At 37.3% G+C, this 16886-nt stretch overlaps 1 protein-coding gene across 1 annotated transcript in view; it reads left to right on the top strand.

Annotated features, from left to right (window-relative positions):
* The window catches only part of LOC104405058 (protein piccolo-like), a 189128-nt gene that overhangs the window by 13304 nt on the left and 158938 nt on the right, over positions 1 to 16886 (top strand). Inside the window, 1 exon segment of the mRNA XM_010013653.1 lies at positions 1 to 645. This exon segment is cut by the window's left edge and continues 15 nt beyond it. Coding sequence (XP_010011955.1) covers positions 1 to 645 — 645 coding nt within the window.

Below are 16886 nucleotides of genomic sequence, written 5' to 3'. Positions count from 1 at the left end.
AAAAGGCCTTGTGTAGGAAAATACAGTGAGAGTACTGCTGAGGCAGACAAAGCTAAACAATTCTCCAAAGTATCTAGTATTGCAGTTCAGACAGTGGCAGAGATTTCAGTACAAACAGAACCCGTAGGAACAATAAGAACACCTTCAATCAGGGCCCGATTGGATGCTAAGGTTGAAATCATAAAACACATTTCAGCTCCAGAAAAGACATATAAAGGAGAAAGTTTGGGATGTCAAACAGAGACAGAGTCAGACACTCAAAGTCCCCAATATCTGTCAGCTTCATCTCCTCAGAAAGACAAAAAACGCCCAACACCATTAGAAATAGGATACTCATCCCACCTTCGTCCAGACTCCACACTGCAGGTAGTCCCTTCCCCTCCCAAATCTCCCAAAGTTCTCTATTCACCCATTTCACCTGTTTCACCAAGCAAAGTTATAGAGTCAGCATTTGTACCCTATGAAAAACCCATCACTGATGACATCAGCCCTCAGAAGATGCTGCATGCTGACATTGCCAAGGTTCCTCCATCAAGCCCAAAGGCGGCAAAGATGATGCAACGCTCTATGTCTGACCCTAAGCCCCTGAGTCCCACAGCAGAAGACAGTTCAAGAGCTCAGTTTCAGTACACTGAGGGTTACATGGTAAGAAGTACTTGCTTTTTTAAAAATTTTTATTCTTTTTTTATTATGCAGTTCTACAGTTATCAGTACTGCATGAGGGCTGACACAGTCATTTGCAGTACCTGTGAATGTAGTCTTTTTGCACACCTTGCTGAAAAGTCCCGAGGAATGTCTGCTGTCTAAAACAATGGTTATTTGCTTCATTGCTTTCCCTGGAAATAAAAGAATCCGTATTACAGTCTTACTAAGATTCAGAAAAAAAACACAACGAAGTCATGTTCAGAATTTGGAAGGCTCTTTATGTTTTACATAAAGTGGTTAGCGCCAATTCTTCAGAAAATGAAAACCATTTTCCTTCTGATCATACAATACTCAGCTCGTGGCACATTCTGCAGTGCATTTACCTTGAAATTACTGCATGTGCCTTCTGATAAGTAGCTAACACCAGATTTATAATTACCTTAGTTAGGTGTCCTTTTTGGCTATTTGTGACTGTGGGTGTTCTGTCTCACAGCCCAAAAGTTCTCATATCACAAAGCCATGTGTTTGTTTTGGATAAAGAGGATTATCAAGAAGTTATACAAGTGTTGAGGGCTGTTTCTTGTGGGGTTGGAGGAGGCAATTTTGAATGAGGTTGACATCATCAGGACAAAGTTTTCATTTTTGCAGTATTGCTTTTCCTTGAGAAGTCAGAAGTAAGATTTCTGATTTGGGAATCAGTCTGTTATTTATTACCAAAAGAAAGAAGTCTTGGCTAAAAAAAATTACCTTTATAATTTAACATGTTCTTGGCTGTCCTTTTGTCCAAGTCCACTCCCTTCTATCAGTTGCTGCAGGGTCAGTATCTTATTTGTCAGAGGTCTGCAAGAGTTACCATTCAAGTTCTTCAGCAATTTCTATATCTCTTATATTTAGTCATCTGAGAATACATGAGTGATTAGTACAGGCTGGATAGAATAAAGAGGGTTTGTTCTTTGTGTTTTGTAGTTTGTGGTGGCTTTCAAATGCAGAATTAGCTAATCATGCCCTCCAAGGGTCCCACTGTAAGCAGTTTCTGCAGCTTCACATATTTGTGCAGATATTAAATGCTGCAACTGATTGGAAAACAGTGCTCGGAGCTTCGAAGGGATAACTGTAGTCACGACATTGACACTCCATATAGACATCATTCCCTATTGCAGGATTAGTACACTGGGGAAATTGTAGCATAAAGTTTCATGTAGAGTGTTTGGAACAGCTTCTTCAAGAATGTTGCTCATGGGTTGGAAAGTACTGGGTTCTACTATATACTGGAGAGTAGGTATAATATTGTAAAATAACTGCCAATGTCATGAAACTATTCCTGAAGACAAATTATTCAGTTCACTTATTTCATAGATACATATGTATTTGATATGAATTGTATACTTTGATGGATGATAACATCATCCATGATGGATGATATATGTTTGGACATCTATATGTTTATACTGCTGAGAACCTGGTTTTAGGACTGCATCATCTTGGAAGCACAGGAAAGAGTTATTTCTTCTTTTGCACATTTTACCACACACAAAAGCTCTTCCTGTAGGTTAGCATACACACATTGTCACTGTTGACAAAGTGTAAGCCTTTTTTTTCAGCTTTAGAATGATATAATTATAGCAGCACATCATTGTTATACTTGAGTTTAAATACAGGATTGCTTTTGGATTATTTAAAAATATTTTTGGCACTGGGACTGTTTTTTCATTCCTTGTACAGTGCTTACAACAGTTAAAGTCTATGTCTGTTAATTCTCTGTGTATACTTTTGTGCCTCCTGACTGGAGAGTTCCTAATTGCCTAATTATAAAAAGGGAAAAGTAGAAAGAATCTGTTATGTCAGTCAAAACAGTGCAGGAAAACTTGTAAAACAGCTCGTTCTGGAAAAGAGAAGTTACTAGGGCTGAACATAAAAGAATAAAATCAGAATGAAAGATTGTTCTTTCATTACCTTAGGGAAATAGAGTATGTATATGAATATTCTTTGCATGAATGAATATCCCATCACTTCTTTAATAGTTCTTGTTTCAGGGTTGTGTCTTTGCATTTATAAACATTGCAGGTGAAAAGGGTGTTCATGTGTTCGTGTGTATGTTTCACAGTCTTTTTTTATGACAGTTTATGAAAAAAGTTGTTCCTTATGCAATCAGTGGGACTAAAAGGATAAGCATAAAACTGGTCTCTTTCTAAGGCTTAAAATGAAATGATACCTTGTCCTTCAGGCAGTGCACTTTCATCGTTCATGTACAACATTACAGCATTTCAAGAAAAAAGATAATGGAGACTGTGACAAAGATGATTAAATTAGCTCTGTATGGTTTAGAACTGCTACTTTGAATACTATTTTATTCTTTAATGCCCCTTTTATAGGAAATTATTATGTTTTATCTAATCTAGTCTGAAAGGCTGAAAAATAACCCAGTAGCTAATCACATAATAGTAAGTATCCAGATAATATTGCTTTCAATGATGCCAGTTTAATTTTCAGGTAAGGTATATGTTTACAGTACATTTTCATTTACTGTCTATCATAGTCATTGCCTCTATATGAACAATTGAATGAATATAAATAGCGGCTTCCTTTAAATCCAAAGTGAAAGTATTGCTTTCCATTGTGTTCCATTTGGTAGTTCTTATGTGCTCTACATTTCTGTGGTATACATTAGTAATCAAGTGTAGCTGTGTCAAGGAAAAATTCTGAGCTACAGGTTGTCAGCATCAAAAATTTGTGGAAGCCACTCACGTGGAATTGATACTTTACAAAGATACCTAATCTTCCTGTTTTGTGAGCTTTGTGCCACTTGAGCTCCCAGTGGCAGTGAGCTCTCCAGTATTGACTTTGATAGACTGTCCAGCAGTTCAGTGTGGTAGGATTCCACAGAGTGCAAAGCCATAGCAGTGGTTTCCATGAGGGCACTGAAAAGTGTTAGTAGAGTTTGGAAGTGGAGATTGAATTTTGTCCAGCAGCAATAAGAAATAGTCAGTACCTGTCTAGTTTAATAAAGAAATAACATTACACCAGTGCATCACGGAATCAAGTCACTGCCAGTCACAGTCAACTTGGGCACTTGTACACATTGCATATGTGTAATCAAAGATGGAAGTTGTCTTCCTTTTGCCTTTGGATGCAAAATGCCTGCTCAGCTGAACCGAAGCAAATTGCAGAAGATCTTGCACATGAGCTGTCACACACATACAACATCTACAGCTAAGCAGTGCATAAGGACTCAGCAGAAATGTTTGTATTCATTAAACTAATGCAAAGACAGATCTGTCAACAGCCTGTCAGCTTCAGGGTAGAAATTGTACATTTAAGCATCAACACTTAGAACAAATTCTATCAATCTGTTTATTAAGAGTTAACAGAGACTTTTTTTGAATTTTTTATTTAATGTGAGTTGCCATACTTGTAAGGCAAATATAATTCAAATCTGTATACTGTAGTAAAAAAGATAATGATTTCAAGCAAAATCCCTGAAGACTGTGCTTTATTTGGATAAGAATAGCAGGATTTTGTCTATTCCTCTAGTAAGAGTAGAAGGTATTTTTTTTACCGATTTTATAACTGTAAATCTGTTTAAATGACATAAATTTAAAAGTAATGAAAACAAAGCACACGAATCTGTATATCTGTACCTTGTCTTCTATGGTATTTTAAAGCTTTCAACTCTAAAACTGAAGGTTAGGATTTCAGTGATTTGGGCTGCCATTTGCTGTGCTAGATGTGCTATACATCTGTGTACTAAAGAGAGGACACAGGCTAGTTGCTCCCAGTAGAATTAAAACCTTCCATGTATCATGTCCATGTTGTTTTGCTTGTTTATTCAAGACTAAGCTGATCACCCAACTTGCATTTCAACCAGGAATGTTCTTCTTGGGTAATGAATAAAGATAGGGATAATTACCTGGTTTGAGGTTGGGTATTTCTGTTTGTTTACCTTTTTCAGGAGTAAAGAAGAGGTTCATTTATTAGTGTGGTGCCAGAATGGCAGGTAACAGATTTCTGCAGTTGTTAGAGCACAGGACATTGAAGTCTTGTTTTCTTGTTATCAGAACTTCATTCCAGCTAACAGGGGTTGGCACTTTGTTATAGTTCTTATAGTTACTGTAAATTATTCTGAAGTGTCTTGGGGTCTTAGACATAGGTGGTCACATGGTTGTAGCTGCAAAAGTCTTAATTCAGTGACTTTAATTTTCCATTTCAGACCCATGATTCAGTCCAGAAAAAAGGAACATTTTGTTTTATGTAAAAGTTAAATTTCAATATAAAGGAGCCATTAGCTCTTGCAGAAACAGCTGCTATTTGGCTTTAAGTACAGGGTGTTGAGTGAGGAACCATCTTTGGTAGTGTGTTAGAATAACCTAGATTTAAAGTGCAAAGTTGTGGGTTTTTTTTTTCCCGTTTGCTTCGAAGTGGTATCTGTGGGCTGTGGTTTAATGAAAATCTTCAGACACTGGTGACAACTGGTCCTTCATTTTGGCGATGCACACACCAGTCTTAAAGAACAGTCTGGGAACAGCCTGATTTGCATGATTCATATGGTTTGCATGCAGTATTTGAGCTGCGTATGTGGGTCTGTCTGACCCAGAGGTTCCTGAATCCCTTGCAGCTACCTATGAGGTTTGTTCATTGCCTGTGGACAGGGAGACCTTATTTTGAGATTGAATTCAGGCCAGCAATTCAAAGAAGGTGTAGATGTACCCATGGAGTTCCTTTTGTGTTTGAATATTGTCACACACTTTTTTGTATGTTACAGACAAATTAACTGGAAACTGAGTTGATCTCACATCTAGAAACAATTCCAGACATTCTTATCCCTGTGTTAATAGTAAAATAGGAGTTGTCTATGTTCTCATTTAACTATGTGATTTTAAGATTAGTTTTTCCAGTAATGGTCTGAATTATTTACAATTTTGAGTCCTGTTAACATTTCATAGAAACCTAGAATGGTTTAGGTTGGAAGGGACCTTGTTAAAGATCATTTAGTTCCAACTGCTCTTCATGTACAGAGACACCTTCCACATGACCAGGTTGCTCAAAGCCCTGTTCAACCTGGCCTTGAACACTACCAGGGATGGGCATCCACAACCTTTCTGGTCAAACCTGTTCCAGTGCCTCACCACCCTCATAGTGAAGAATTTTTTCATAATAAAAATATCTAATCTAAATCTACCCTTTTTCAGTTTAAAGCCATTACTCCTTGTCCTATCCCTACATGCCCTTGTAAAAAGTCCCTCGCCAGCTTTCTTGTAGGCCCCTTAAGGTACTGGAAGGCTGCTCTAAGGTCTTCTGGAGCCTTCTCTTCTCCAGGCTGAGCAACCCCAACTCTCTCAGTCTGTCTTCATAACAGAAGTGCTCCAGCCCTTTGATCGTCTTTGTGGCCCTTCTCTGGACTCACTCCAACAGGTCCATGTCCTTCTTGTGTTGAGAACACCAGAGCTGGATGTATTGCTTCAGCTACTGCTTCCAGTGCTGTATTTGAAACCCTTTGGAATAACATTTATGTGATTCAAGTGAGATGTCTTTTTTTGCATCTGTCAGATCTTCAAAACAGAAGAACTGTACCACATTTGGTTAACATATCATATAAACATTATTTTCTAAAGCACATTTAACTGGGTCAATCTGTCTTGCCTGATACATGACTGTTGGTTTCATACCTTCTTTATTCAACCAAAGGACATTCACGCATAATGTAAAATTATTGTGGTATTCACTCTTTTGCTTTCAAAAGGGATCCTTAACAATCTTTTATAAATCATGAGATTGGCCTATATGAGGGGCCTATAAGGATACTGGGGAGGGACTCTTCGTTAGGGACTGTAGTGGTAGGACAAGGGGTAATGGCTTCAAACTTAAACAGGGTAAGTTTAGATTAGATATAAGGAAGAAGTTCTTTACAGTGAGGGTGGTGAGGCACTGGAATGGGTTGCCCAAGGAAGTTGTGAATGCTCCAACCCTGGCGGTGTTCAAGGCCAGATTGGACAGAGCCTTGGGTGACATAGTTTAGTGTGTGGTGTCCCTGCTCATGGCAGGGGGGTTGGAACTAGCTGATCTTAAGGTCCTTTCCAACCCTAACTATTCTATGATTCTGTGATTCTATAATTCTATGATTGTATAGATTTATTGCAGGTTTGACAAAAAGCCTAGGTTCTCTGTCACTTGGGCCTTTTCCAACTGGCTGTCAGCTTACCCATCTTCCTCTTAAGCCAGCTTTTGTATACACATAAAAAACCCCACCCCTGGCCAACAAATCCCATCCCTCGCTCTTTCATCTTCCATAAAAGACAAATAAGAATGAAGGTATAGTAATACCTTTTGCCTCTCCTCATTTCCAGCTGACTTGTTTAGTGTTGTTATCCATTTTAGGAATACTTTTTGTTTTCGGGTGTGGAGAGAAGCCAATATCGTGTTCCCTGCTTTGAAGTAATAAATACAGCCTATAAATGTATACAGCAGAATCAAGCAGGCATGCAAGAATGACAGAGAGGCACACACCAACCAGCAAGTTTTGGCTTACTTTGACTGTTTTACTTCAGACTTTCATCTCCTATCAAGCCATGGATTACTGTAGTTAGTCTGAATATGTAGTAGGAGGGTAAAATTACTAGTGTAATTGCCTGACTGAATTCAAGAGAGAGTGCATTCCACATGTTCTATTGTTAAGTTTGTCTTCCTGCATTTTATTCCGTCTACTTTCAGGAGCAGCTATGACTGAAACACAGGAAAATCATACTGTACTGAGCAAATGAGTGTACTGAGCTCCATTTTCCAAAAGCAGCAATGTCTATAAAATCTTCCGTAGAAATCAAGCACTGTCTGTGCTATGTTAGCAAGGTGTTTGGTACAAAAAAAGCAGGATGAGAGATCAAAGTAACCCATGCTAAAGTATCTGCAAGTATACTGTGGTGTTGTCCAAAGGGAGACAGTCATTGGTTTGGACTGGGATTTGGGGACATTTGAGATAGACTTAGGACAGAGCTTCCTGTTTAATTTTCTGCTGTGTGAATCATGCATGAAAACCTCTCTGTAAACCATAGCAATATGCACTAACTAGGGAAAACCAATTTGTTCTTGTCAAAGCATTCGAAACTACATCTTATAATAAAATGCAAGCTTTAATTCCAACACTTCTTTGCTTAATTTTATTAAAATATTTTTAAGTTTTGTCTTGATATGGTCTTGATCAGCCATATGTGATTACACATTGCTTGGAAGTGATCCAAGGCTGGCAAAACCCCATGATAACTCATATGTCCTATATGAAGATGACTAAAAAAACCCCAAAACAGAACTACAGTGCATCCAAAAATTATGATCACATATAAGTAAATGCAACGAAATACTCAGAACAGTAAAAAGATGTTCTGTATGCCTCTCGTTCTTCGCTGTCCAAATGGGTACCTTTCTTCTGCATACGAGGCCTCTATGATGCTCCTTTAGCACAAATCAGTGCATTTAAGATTCTCCTTGTTTTTTTGTTTTTGGGATGTTTTTCTAGAAAGAGTTCAGGGTATGCCATTATTAAGATATTATTTTATTCAATCGATTCCTTAGAATTTAAAGGGGTGCATCTCCATGAAGTTTTGATACCAAGGCATACCTTCTTCAGGACATACTTATTCCTGGAGAAAAATTTATTTTTAGCATATGAGCTACTGAAAATTTCAAAACTCTATATTTTCCCTTAAGGAAAAAAATATGGAAAATACCTGCAAAGCTAGATATGTCCCATAGGATCACACCCAAAATGTAAAAATAAAAAAAACAATGGAATTAAGTTAGCCAGTAATCTTTGAGCTAGATATGTGTGTGTTCTTAATACTCACCACTGCCTTATTACCTTCATAAATAGTTTACCAGAGATCTGAAGTTTTACTTCTTATCTCTAGAAACACTGGCTATCAGTGTTTCAAATTGCAGTGTGGGCTTTTTGGGTTTACTTTGGGGTTCTTTTTCTTGTGGTTTTTGTTTGTTTGTTTTTAATTAATAAGGCTCACCCATGTTAAAACTAATTTTAACTTTGTTCTGATCCTCCAAATCCTTCTATTCAGACATTAGTTCTCTAAATCAGTGATTTCATATAAAAAAACAATTGTTAAGATAAATAATATTTATAGTAATGAATTAAACTAAGTGTAGGCATATGGGTTTACATATTGATATTGCAAAATCAAATGTTAGTATGAAATATTCAGAAAAATAGTCCCTTCTATTGTATGTGTTTCTTCCTCTCACACAACATTATATACTGATAAACTAAAATATTTGCAATTACTATTTTTTAATGGAAATTTATTTTCCATCTGCTATTTTGTAATGGAAATTTATTTTCCGTATCTTTGACCTAAGATATCTTAGGTCAAATTGGTCACTGTCAAACTGGAAAGCAGTTTTAAGTAGGTCAAGCAACGGTTTGTCATAAGCTTGGCTCTTTAATAATTCAATTGCAATTTAGAGAATGGATAAAGCACTCATATAGCATTTGTAGACCAATATAGGAAACAAAATTGCTTTGGAAAGCAGAATTGTAATTCAAAGCAATGCTTCAAAATTCCGTAATGGTACAGACACTACAGATACAAAAGGAAAAAAAAGTAAGTCAGAAATATAGCTGTTTAGGCAACAACAGTACTGAAAATGTTCAGATATAGTAGCAAAAGTTCAGAGTTAATATGACTTAAAATTCTGAAGTGTTTGCATGAAAGGCAGTGGTATTCCTGGGAAATGCTGAAAAATTGTACATGTATAAGATATGCCGTGTAATTGTTCTGCCCTACTCAGTGGTTGGTGACACTTCCGCTATAATTCTACTTGAAGTTTAGATCAGCACCACTTAAGAGTTAGAGAGGCTGAAATAATTCAAAGTTGAGCAAAAGCAAAAGGATAAAAGATACAGACAACCAGACATATGTTGAAATGAGGGATCTGGCTGTGTTGATCTAGAAATAAGACCAAAGCTGGACAAGGGAACAGTCTTTCACTGCATTAAACATTGTTGTAAATTGTACAGCTACTAACTACTCTCCACATCCAGTGGAGGCAGGAAATGGATTATCTCAATTTGTGGCCATGAATATTTAGTAGATACGAACAAAAACTTCATAAGTGAAATAGCACAAACAGCTTAGAATCAATATATTTTAGTAAAACTGTGTTAGATCTGCATACTGGGAATAGTATAAAGGGAGAGAGAGAACCTACATAACTGATTTCCATTCCAAGCCAAAAACATCTTAACCAGAATGAGTAATAGCATTATCTTTAAAAATTTAATTCTAAAATTAAATACAACTTTCTTTCATATTCATGGCTCTTCTTACACATTGTCATCTACATCACTGGTGTCAATTTGTGTTGATACAGCATTTGTCACAGACTGCTCAAGTAAACTAACCACTCAGACCACAAAGGGCTTTTTCTATAATCTCAATGACCTCAATTACACAGTCTTAATTTAAAAGATGGGAACTGAGACAAAGAAAATAATTCCATAATCAGATAGCCCAAATGCCATGTATATTTTTCTTTCTGTCCCTTAGCTGAAGTGGCATTTCTTCCTCATTTTACTTTCCTCTTTACATTTCTCTTCAGAAGCCTATAGAGCTCTAGTATCTTCCCTGTCTGATAAAATGACAAAGGGTACCTCGTTGAGACATGAAGAACTGGAAAGCCCATGTTTAATATTAGATATTGGTGGTGTAAAATCACACCTGACCTGGTCACTGTAGATTCCCTACAGTCTGCCGGCAGAAATATTCCAAGGGGACAACAGTTGATCCACTAATTTCATATTTTTATTCTAAAATATTATTAATCTCACCCATTTCTCCACTGACTACAGACTGATTCTAGATTGAGATTGCTTTTGGTCAGGTGAATTCCATGGTCTCTTGAAAACCCTGTTCTGTGAGTCTTCTGTGTTCTTATTTCCTGCTTTTTCTCTCTCAAAATAGTGGATTATTTGCTCATGTGCTAGTTTCCTTTTATCAATTCAGATAAGGTTTGGATTATAAATTGTTTTCTAGGTGCCAAAGCTGAATTAAAAAAAAAAAAAAAAGTAAATATTTCATTCAGTGAAATGTCATTAAAAAAAAGTCTTTCCAATAGTTTCCAGTTTCTCCCAGCATGCTTTTAAGGTCATAGTCTGCTGACAGATGGGCATCAAAGCACAGACAAACTTCTTATTTATAGAACAAGGTTGGGTTTTGCTCCAGTTCAGACTTTCAGAAGGTATCCTATCAACAGTTTTCAAATCTCACTTGAAGAGACCAAGTGTTTCCTTTGTGCTTGTCTTCTCAGTTCACTTTCTCCAAATAATTTCCATTTTGTTACCTAGACGGAGTTAAACATTGAAAGTAAACTTTTCCAGAAACTCAAAACAGCGATTTACCTGTTGCAATATTCAGCCCAGGGAGTGGAATCTGTAATGGTAAGTGCTTACTGTCTCTGCATTTAAAATGAAGAGATGAGACCGGAATTAGCAGTAGCCAGTTTGCTCAGTGCTGTCAGCCATTTAGAAACTCCAAATACACTCTTAAGTAAGTCTGAAACACTGTCAAAAGATATGGCTTAGACATCTCCATGAAACTGATGCAAAGCTTGAAATTTCTCTCTTCATATTCCTCCTCTTCCTCTGTATGAAACTGCCTTTTTGCTCTCCTCCCCCACAACTTCTTCCATTTTGCGCAGAACGAGTTTGGGTCTTGGTTCAATTCCTGTTCACATCTCCATCTGTCCATATCTTGCCTCTAATCTCCTTGCTAAACCCTATTGCTGTTTCCCAGCCGGTCTCTCTCTTGACACCTTCTCTCACCGGATCTATGTGATTCCTATCAAAATACAGCTTTGATTATCTCACCTTACTCACTTCACAAGCTGTTTGCTAATGTCAAATCCAGCTCAAGCATCGAGTGTGCTGGTGTTCTTACACTGCCTGATAAGCCTTTTCCCTGGTGTAGAATTGTAAGTGCCAAACAGGCTAAATGGGCTAGCCATTAACTAAAAGTAAAGGTAGCATTTGAAATTAAATACCTAGTATGGAGGCAGGCCTGAAAGAGGATTAAATGCTGGTGTCGTGGTTTAAGCCCAGCCGGCAACTTGGAACCACGCAGCCGCTTGCTCACTCCCCCACTTTTCCTTCCTCCCCCCACTCCCGGAGGGATGGGGAGGAGAATTGGAGGAATGTAACTCCCACGGGTTGAGATAACAGCAGTTCAGTAACTAAGGTATAATACAAACCACTACTGCTACCAATAATAATGATAAGAGGAATAACAAGGGAAAAGGACACAACCGCTCACCACCCGCCGACCAATACGCAGCCCGACCTGAGCAGCGTTCTGGCCTTCTGGGTAACTCCCCCCAGTTTCTATACTGAGCATGATGTGCTGTTCGCTGGAATACCCCTTTGGCCAGTTTGGGTCAGGTGTCCTGCCTCTGCTTCCTCCTGGCTTCCCCTCCTCCCTGGCAAAGCATGAGACTGAGAAAGTCCTTGGTCAGAGTAAACATTACTGAGCAACAACTAAAAACATCGGTGTTATCAGCATTGTTCCCAGACTGAAAGTCAAGAAACACAGCCCTGCACCAGCTACTAAGAAGGAGAAAAAATGACTGCTGTAGCTGAACCCAGGACAGCTGGGTATTTCCTCAATGTGCATGAGATGCAAAGTTTAACTATCCTGATTTCTCTGAAACTGGAAAACTGCTTGATTTACAGTCAGCAGTTGCCTGAGGTGAAAAGATAGTCAGGAAAGGTAATGGATGAGATGAATCAGAATGAGAGTTACCCACCTAAAATTTAAGCCTAAAATGGGGAAGATTAATTTGAGACTTTAGTGTTTATTTTCAATTGCCATGTAACATTAATCATACACAGTAACATAAGCCTCAGGAACTCATAAGGTTGATTGAAGTAATGTTTACTTTATAAGCTGATGGAGCACATTTTCTGTAACCTGTTATAGTTATATTTTTCCTGTATACATCTGACATATAGTAACAGTGAAATAAAATACATCATATTGATACTCCTTTTACAATTCCTAAATTCTAGTCCACACCAGAAATATCATGGCCTTCTATGAAGCGTGGAAAGGAATCAGTGAGTGTGCCCTTTGCTCATTTGATCAGTAATACAGTAGTATAAAGAGTTCTATAGTAATGCCTTCAGATATTTCTTTAGGCAGTAAAAATGATTTTTGTGACAGCAGTAGTGTAGGCTGCTCCGAGTCCTTATGTTTTCACAGCCTGTTTGAACATTGCGTGTCTGAGAGAACCATAACCCAGGCACAGGAACTAATTTTTATCTCTTTTTAGCATTTCTTCATCATTTGGCCAAAGAACTCACCAAAGAAAACAAGAAGTTTTGACAATGTTACAAGAGTAACATTTTTACCATATACATGTGTATAAAATTCTATGTAAAAAAAGCAAATGGCTTTTCTGGAGGGTATTTTGCAGACATGACTAGGAGTATTTTTCATCTCAGTGACACTGCAGTTATGGAACATTCTTGCCTACATTGAAGCTTTTATTTAATAAAAATAAATACTGCAGTCCCTACTCTTTCACACCTTCCACAGAATCTTGGCAGTAAATCCATCAGGATGTTGGTGTCAGTGCCATGTTTTCAAACATTAACTATCTAAACTCCTCAGCCATCACAGTGACTGAGAAAAGGATCACCAACAAATCAGATTTGGAAGGCTCTGTGGAAGTTATGTAGTCCCATGTCCACTTCAGAGCTGGTCTTATTTCAAAGTTAGACCAGATGACTAGTGGGCTCCAAGGATGGAGATTATATTGTCTCTCTAGGCATCCTGTTCTGGGACTTCACTGCTCTCATGGTGAGGAATATTTCTTGTCCTTCGTGCAGCCTATGCCTTCTGTCCTTCACTGTGCATCTCTTAAAAGAGTTTGAGTGTGACCTTTCAGAAGTGCTGCATCTGATAGCTGAAGACAGCAATTACTTGGTTTTTTTCCAAGCTAAAGCAGCTCGTTCCCTTAGCCTCTCTTCACAGAACAACCACTCTCCTCAAGCCCTGGGCCTATGCTGGGCTCTCTAGTCGAGAATTTTAATGCTTTGAGTAGATATAAAAGTATGGGAAGAGTATGGGAAACTATCCCGTCTGAGTCCTGCTTTTTTAGTTAGCATTGTTGTTCTCATTAGCTGGAGTGCAGTGACACTCGAACTGCTGTGCTGCTTCACTTCAGAAGCAAATTATGTTCCCTCAAGCACTTTCTATGCAGCTTTATAAAGAAATACATGGTACGGTTCAGGAAACACTAGCCTATACCCCCTACTAAGCTCTCAAACACAGTAATTAGGTTAAAGTAATTTGGGAAATTGCTGGGAGGGAGGTGTGACACTAGAACCTCCTCCTTTTTTTCCAGATTTTTTTTTTAATACTAGAGAAATCATCCTTTCATAATAAAAACTGGTGTCTGTTTACAGGCATGTAATGCATAGGTGCTTCCACAATCATTTGCATCCAGTTCATACTGGATATACACATATTCCTATTCTGTTCAGCCTGTACAACCTCTCTATCCATTCTTAAAACTTTTGTTTGTCATTCTCTTTCTCCCCGTTCTTTCTTCCTATCATTTACTAACCATATCTTCTCCCTTTTATGTTTCTTCATGTCATTTCTATTTTTACCATTTAGTCATTGCTTTAAAGCATGTTTGCTGGCTCATGAATCTTTTACCTCATTAATATTCACACCAGTTTCTGGCAATGTAACTATGTCAGCCAAATTGTCACCTTCGCTACTGTTTATTTAAATGACTGAAATAGTGCCACTGGAAATTTTCCAGTAGAAAATATCCTTTAAATCTGAATTTTATATTGGAGAAGTTCAAGTTTGCACAGGAAAAAAGAAAGGAGTTTTATATAGTTTGCCAGCTGCCTATGGCAAGAAAGTAAAAATGAGGCCCTGGCAGCTGGCAAGCTGAAAAAATAGGTAGAGATTCCCCTGAAACACATTTTTTCCTATCCATATTAAAACCAACCAACAAACCAACCAGGCATGGGTTGTTTTTATCTCTACATCTGATCCTACCTGAAATAGTTTGGGGGTGGGGGAGGGGAAGTTTTTATTAATGGAGAAGAATTTCCAGCTGACTGACTTGTTCTGGAAAAATTGACAATACAGTCAATAAAGTAAATGGTGGGAAGTGACAGAGAGTGCTAATCACCTCCATTTGCTTCAAAGCCCAGAAAGGATTCGATATATAAAATAACTCTGAATGTGTGTATTGAACTGGAGATATTAATAGAATAGCTGAGACTGTAGAAGTCTCATTTTGCATTAGATTGTGATTCTGGTTTTATCAGTCTCTAGTAACTTGTTTTGATGTGTATCTTACCCATATTGATACATTACGTTACACAGACACTGGAATGAGCAATAAATGAAGAAACAAGATGGAACAAGAAAGGTGTCCTGCTCACAAAGAATGCAAATTTGAAATCTAGTGTGTTTCAATTTCATTATACTAAACATTGGATAATTAGGTAACGGTGAGAAATATTTAAATGCTTTAAAATTCCAGTATATTTTTGATCCTCTATCTGAAATTTTCATCCCTTGTGAGTTTTCTACTGAAAGGTATAGAATTCCTAATAATTTACTATTAGTCTTCAAAATTTTTTTAAAGAAATGTGTTGAAAATACTTTGCCTGCAGTTCAGAATATTCAGAGTTTGAACATAATTTGGAAATATAATGGAAACTGAGAAAGAGCAAATTGAAATCAGTGCTTTGTAGCTTCTCCTTAGTTGTTTGTACAAAAAGAATAGATTGAAGAACAAGCTGAAAGTTTTCAGGTGTTTGGCTTTTTTCCATGTGCAATTCAACAATTGAAATGTAGCTTCATAAAGATAGGATCCACAACACAATTGCAGATCAAAGTCCATCGAATTCATCTTTTTCTCCATGACAATAACCAATTAATTTCTTTTCAGTAAAGGATGAGATGGTCAGCTTCTGAGGTTAGGTGTCATCCTCTGTAATAGAATTTGGCATACCTATGGAAACCTAACTATTTCTTTGAAATGTTTATTTAATGCTAACTAACTATTAAATGCCACACATTTTCTTTACATATAATTTTTTTTCTTTCCTTTTGAACTGAAGACAGAATAGAAAATACAGATATATATATATTATATCTTAGAAAATATTCAGTGCTTTAAGAAGAGTGTTGGGACAGAGTAGTATTTTTTTAACCTGTTCTTCTGCTTCACATAGGAAGTCTGCAGCAGTTATTAGATCCAAATCACTTGGATCACTGGGTGCTTACTCTTCCTGGGATGAGCTGGAGAATTACGCACAGGAAACCACATAGTTTTTACATATAAACACATGATTGTTCACAAGGCATGTAGTACATTCCTCATGTATATGCCATATATATGTAAGTGATACATTGCTTTTCCAGTGTTCTTTTAGAACGGCTGTATAGGAAGACTGTGTGGTGTTGGGGGCTTCATTATATGAGTGTAGGTGTTAAGGAAATTTCTCTTGACTGGAAGAGGCTGATCTTATGCTCTGATTGAAATCTATGAGCAAATTATAAAATGATAATATAATAGTTCTCTTCAGAGTCTTCTTTTTTAAGTCCTACAAATGGATCAAGGTTTGCTTTTTGGAAACCCTTGTGCCAGTGGATTCCTACTGACTTGGTCCTGAGTTTTACTTCTTCTGAAAGCTGAAAAAAACCCCTTGTTCTTCTTATGTTATTTTGAGCTAAAATATATTGGATATGTATTCCATTTTCTAAATCTTTATCATCTTACATCTCTTAAATTATTATTATATTACAAGATTGTAGTTATATTTCATGAATATGCAATTTGTAAAATGCTCTAAGAAGGACTTGGTACTGTGGCAGAAAAGCATTGAAGATTAAAAATGTTAGCTATGGTCAGATACAAAGTCATTTAATGTTTTCCAGGAAGAGAGTGCAGCAGATACAGATAAATCTTTCATTATGACTTCAGTACTTAGTGTTTACGTGTGAACTGATGTTCAAACAACGTGATAAGGAATGCACACTAATAGACAGAGCTCATAGGTGATGCAATCTGAGGGAAATGCCATCAGTGATTCGTCAGTCAAGATAATCTCCATCACTATTCATCCAGCCTGGTTTCTGTCAGCTATATGTACAGCAGTGCACTAGAATGATTACTGTGCCTTCAAATACCAGAAGAGGGATCTGAGAATTAAA

Source organism: Nestor notabilis, unplaced genomic scaffold (assembly GCF_000696875.1).
Source record: "Nestor notabilis isolate BGI_N333 unplaced genomic scaffold, ASM69687v1 scaffold474, whole genome shotgun sequence".
Classification (NCBI taxonomy): domain Eukaryota; kingdom Metazoa; phylum Chordata; class Aves; order Psittaciformes; family Psittacidae; genus Nestor; species Nestor notabilis.
This window is presented reverse-complemented; position numbering and strand designations above follow the sequence as displayed.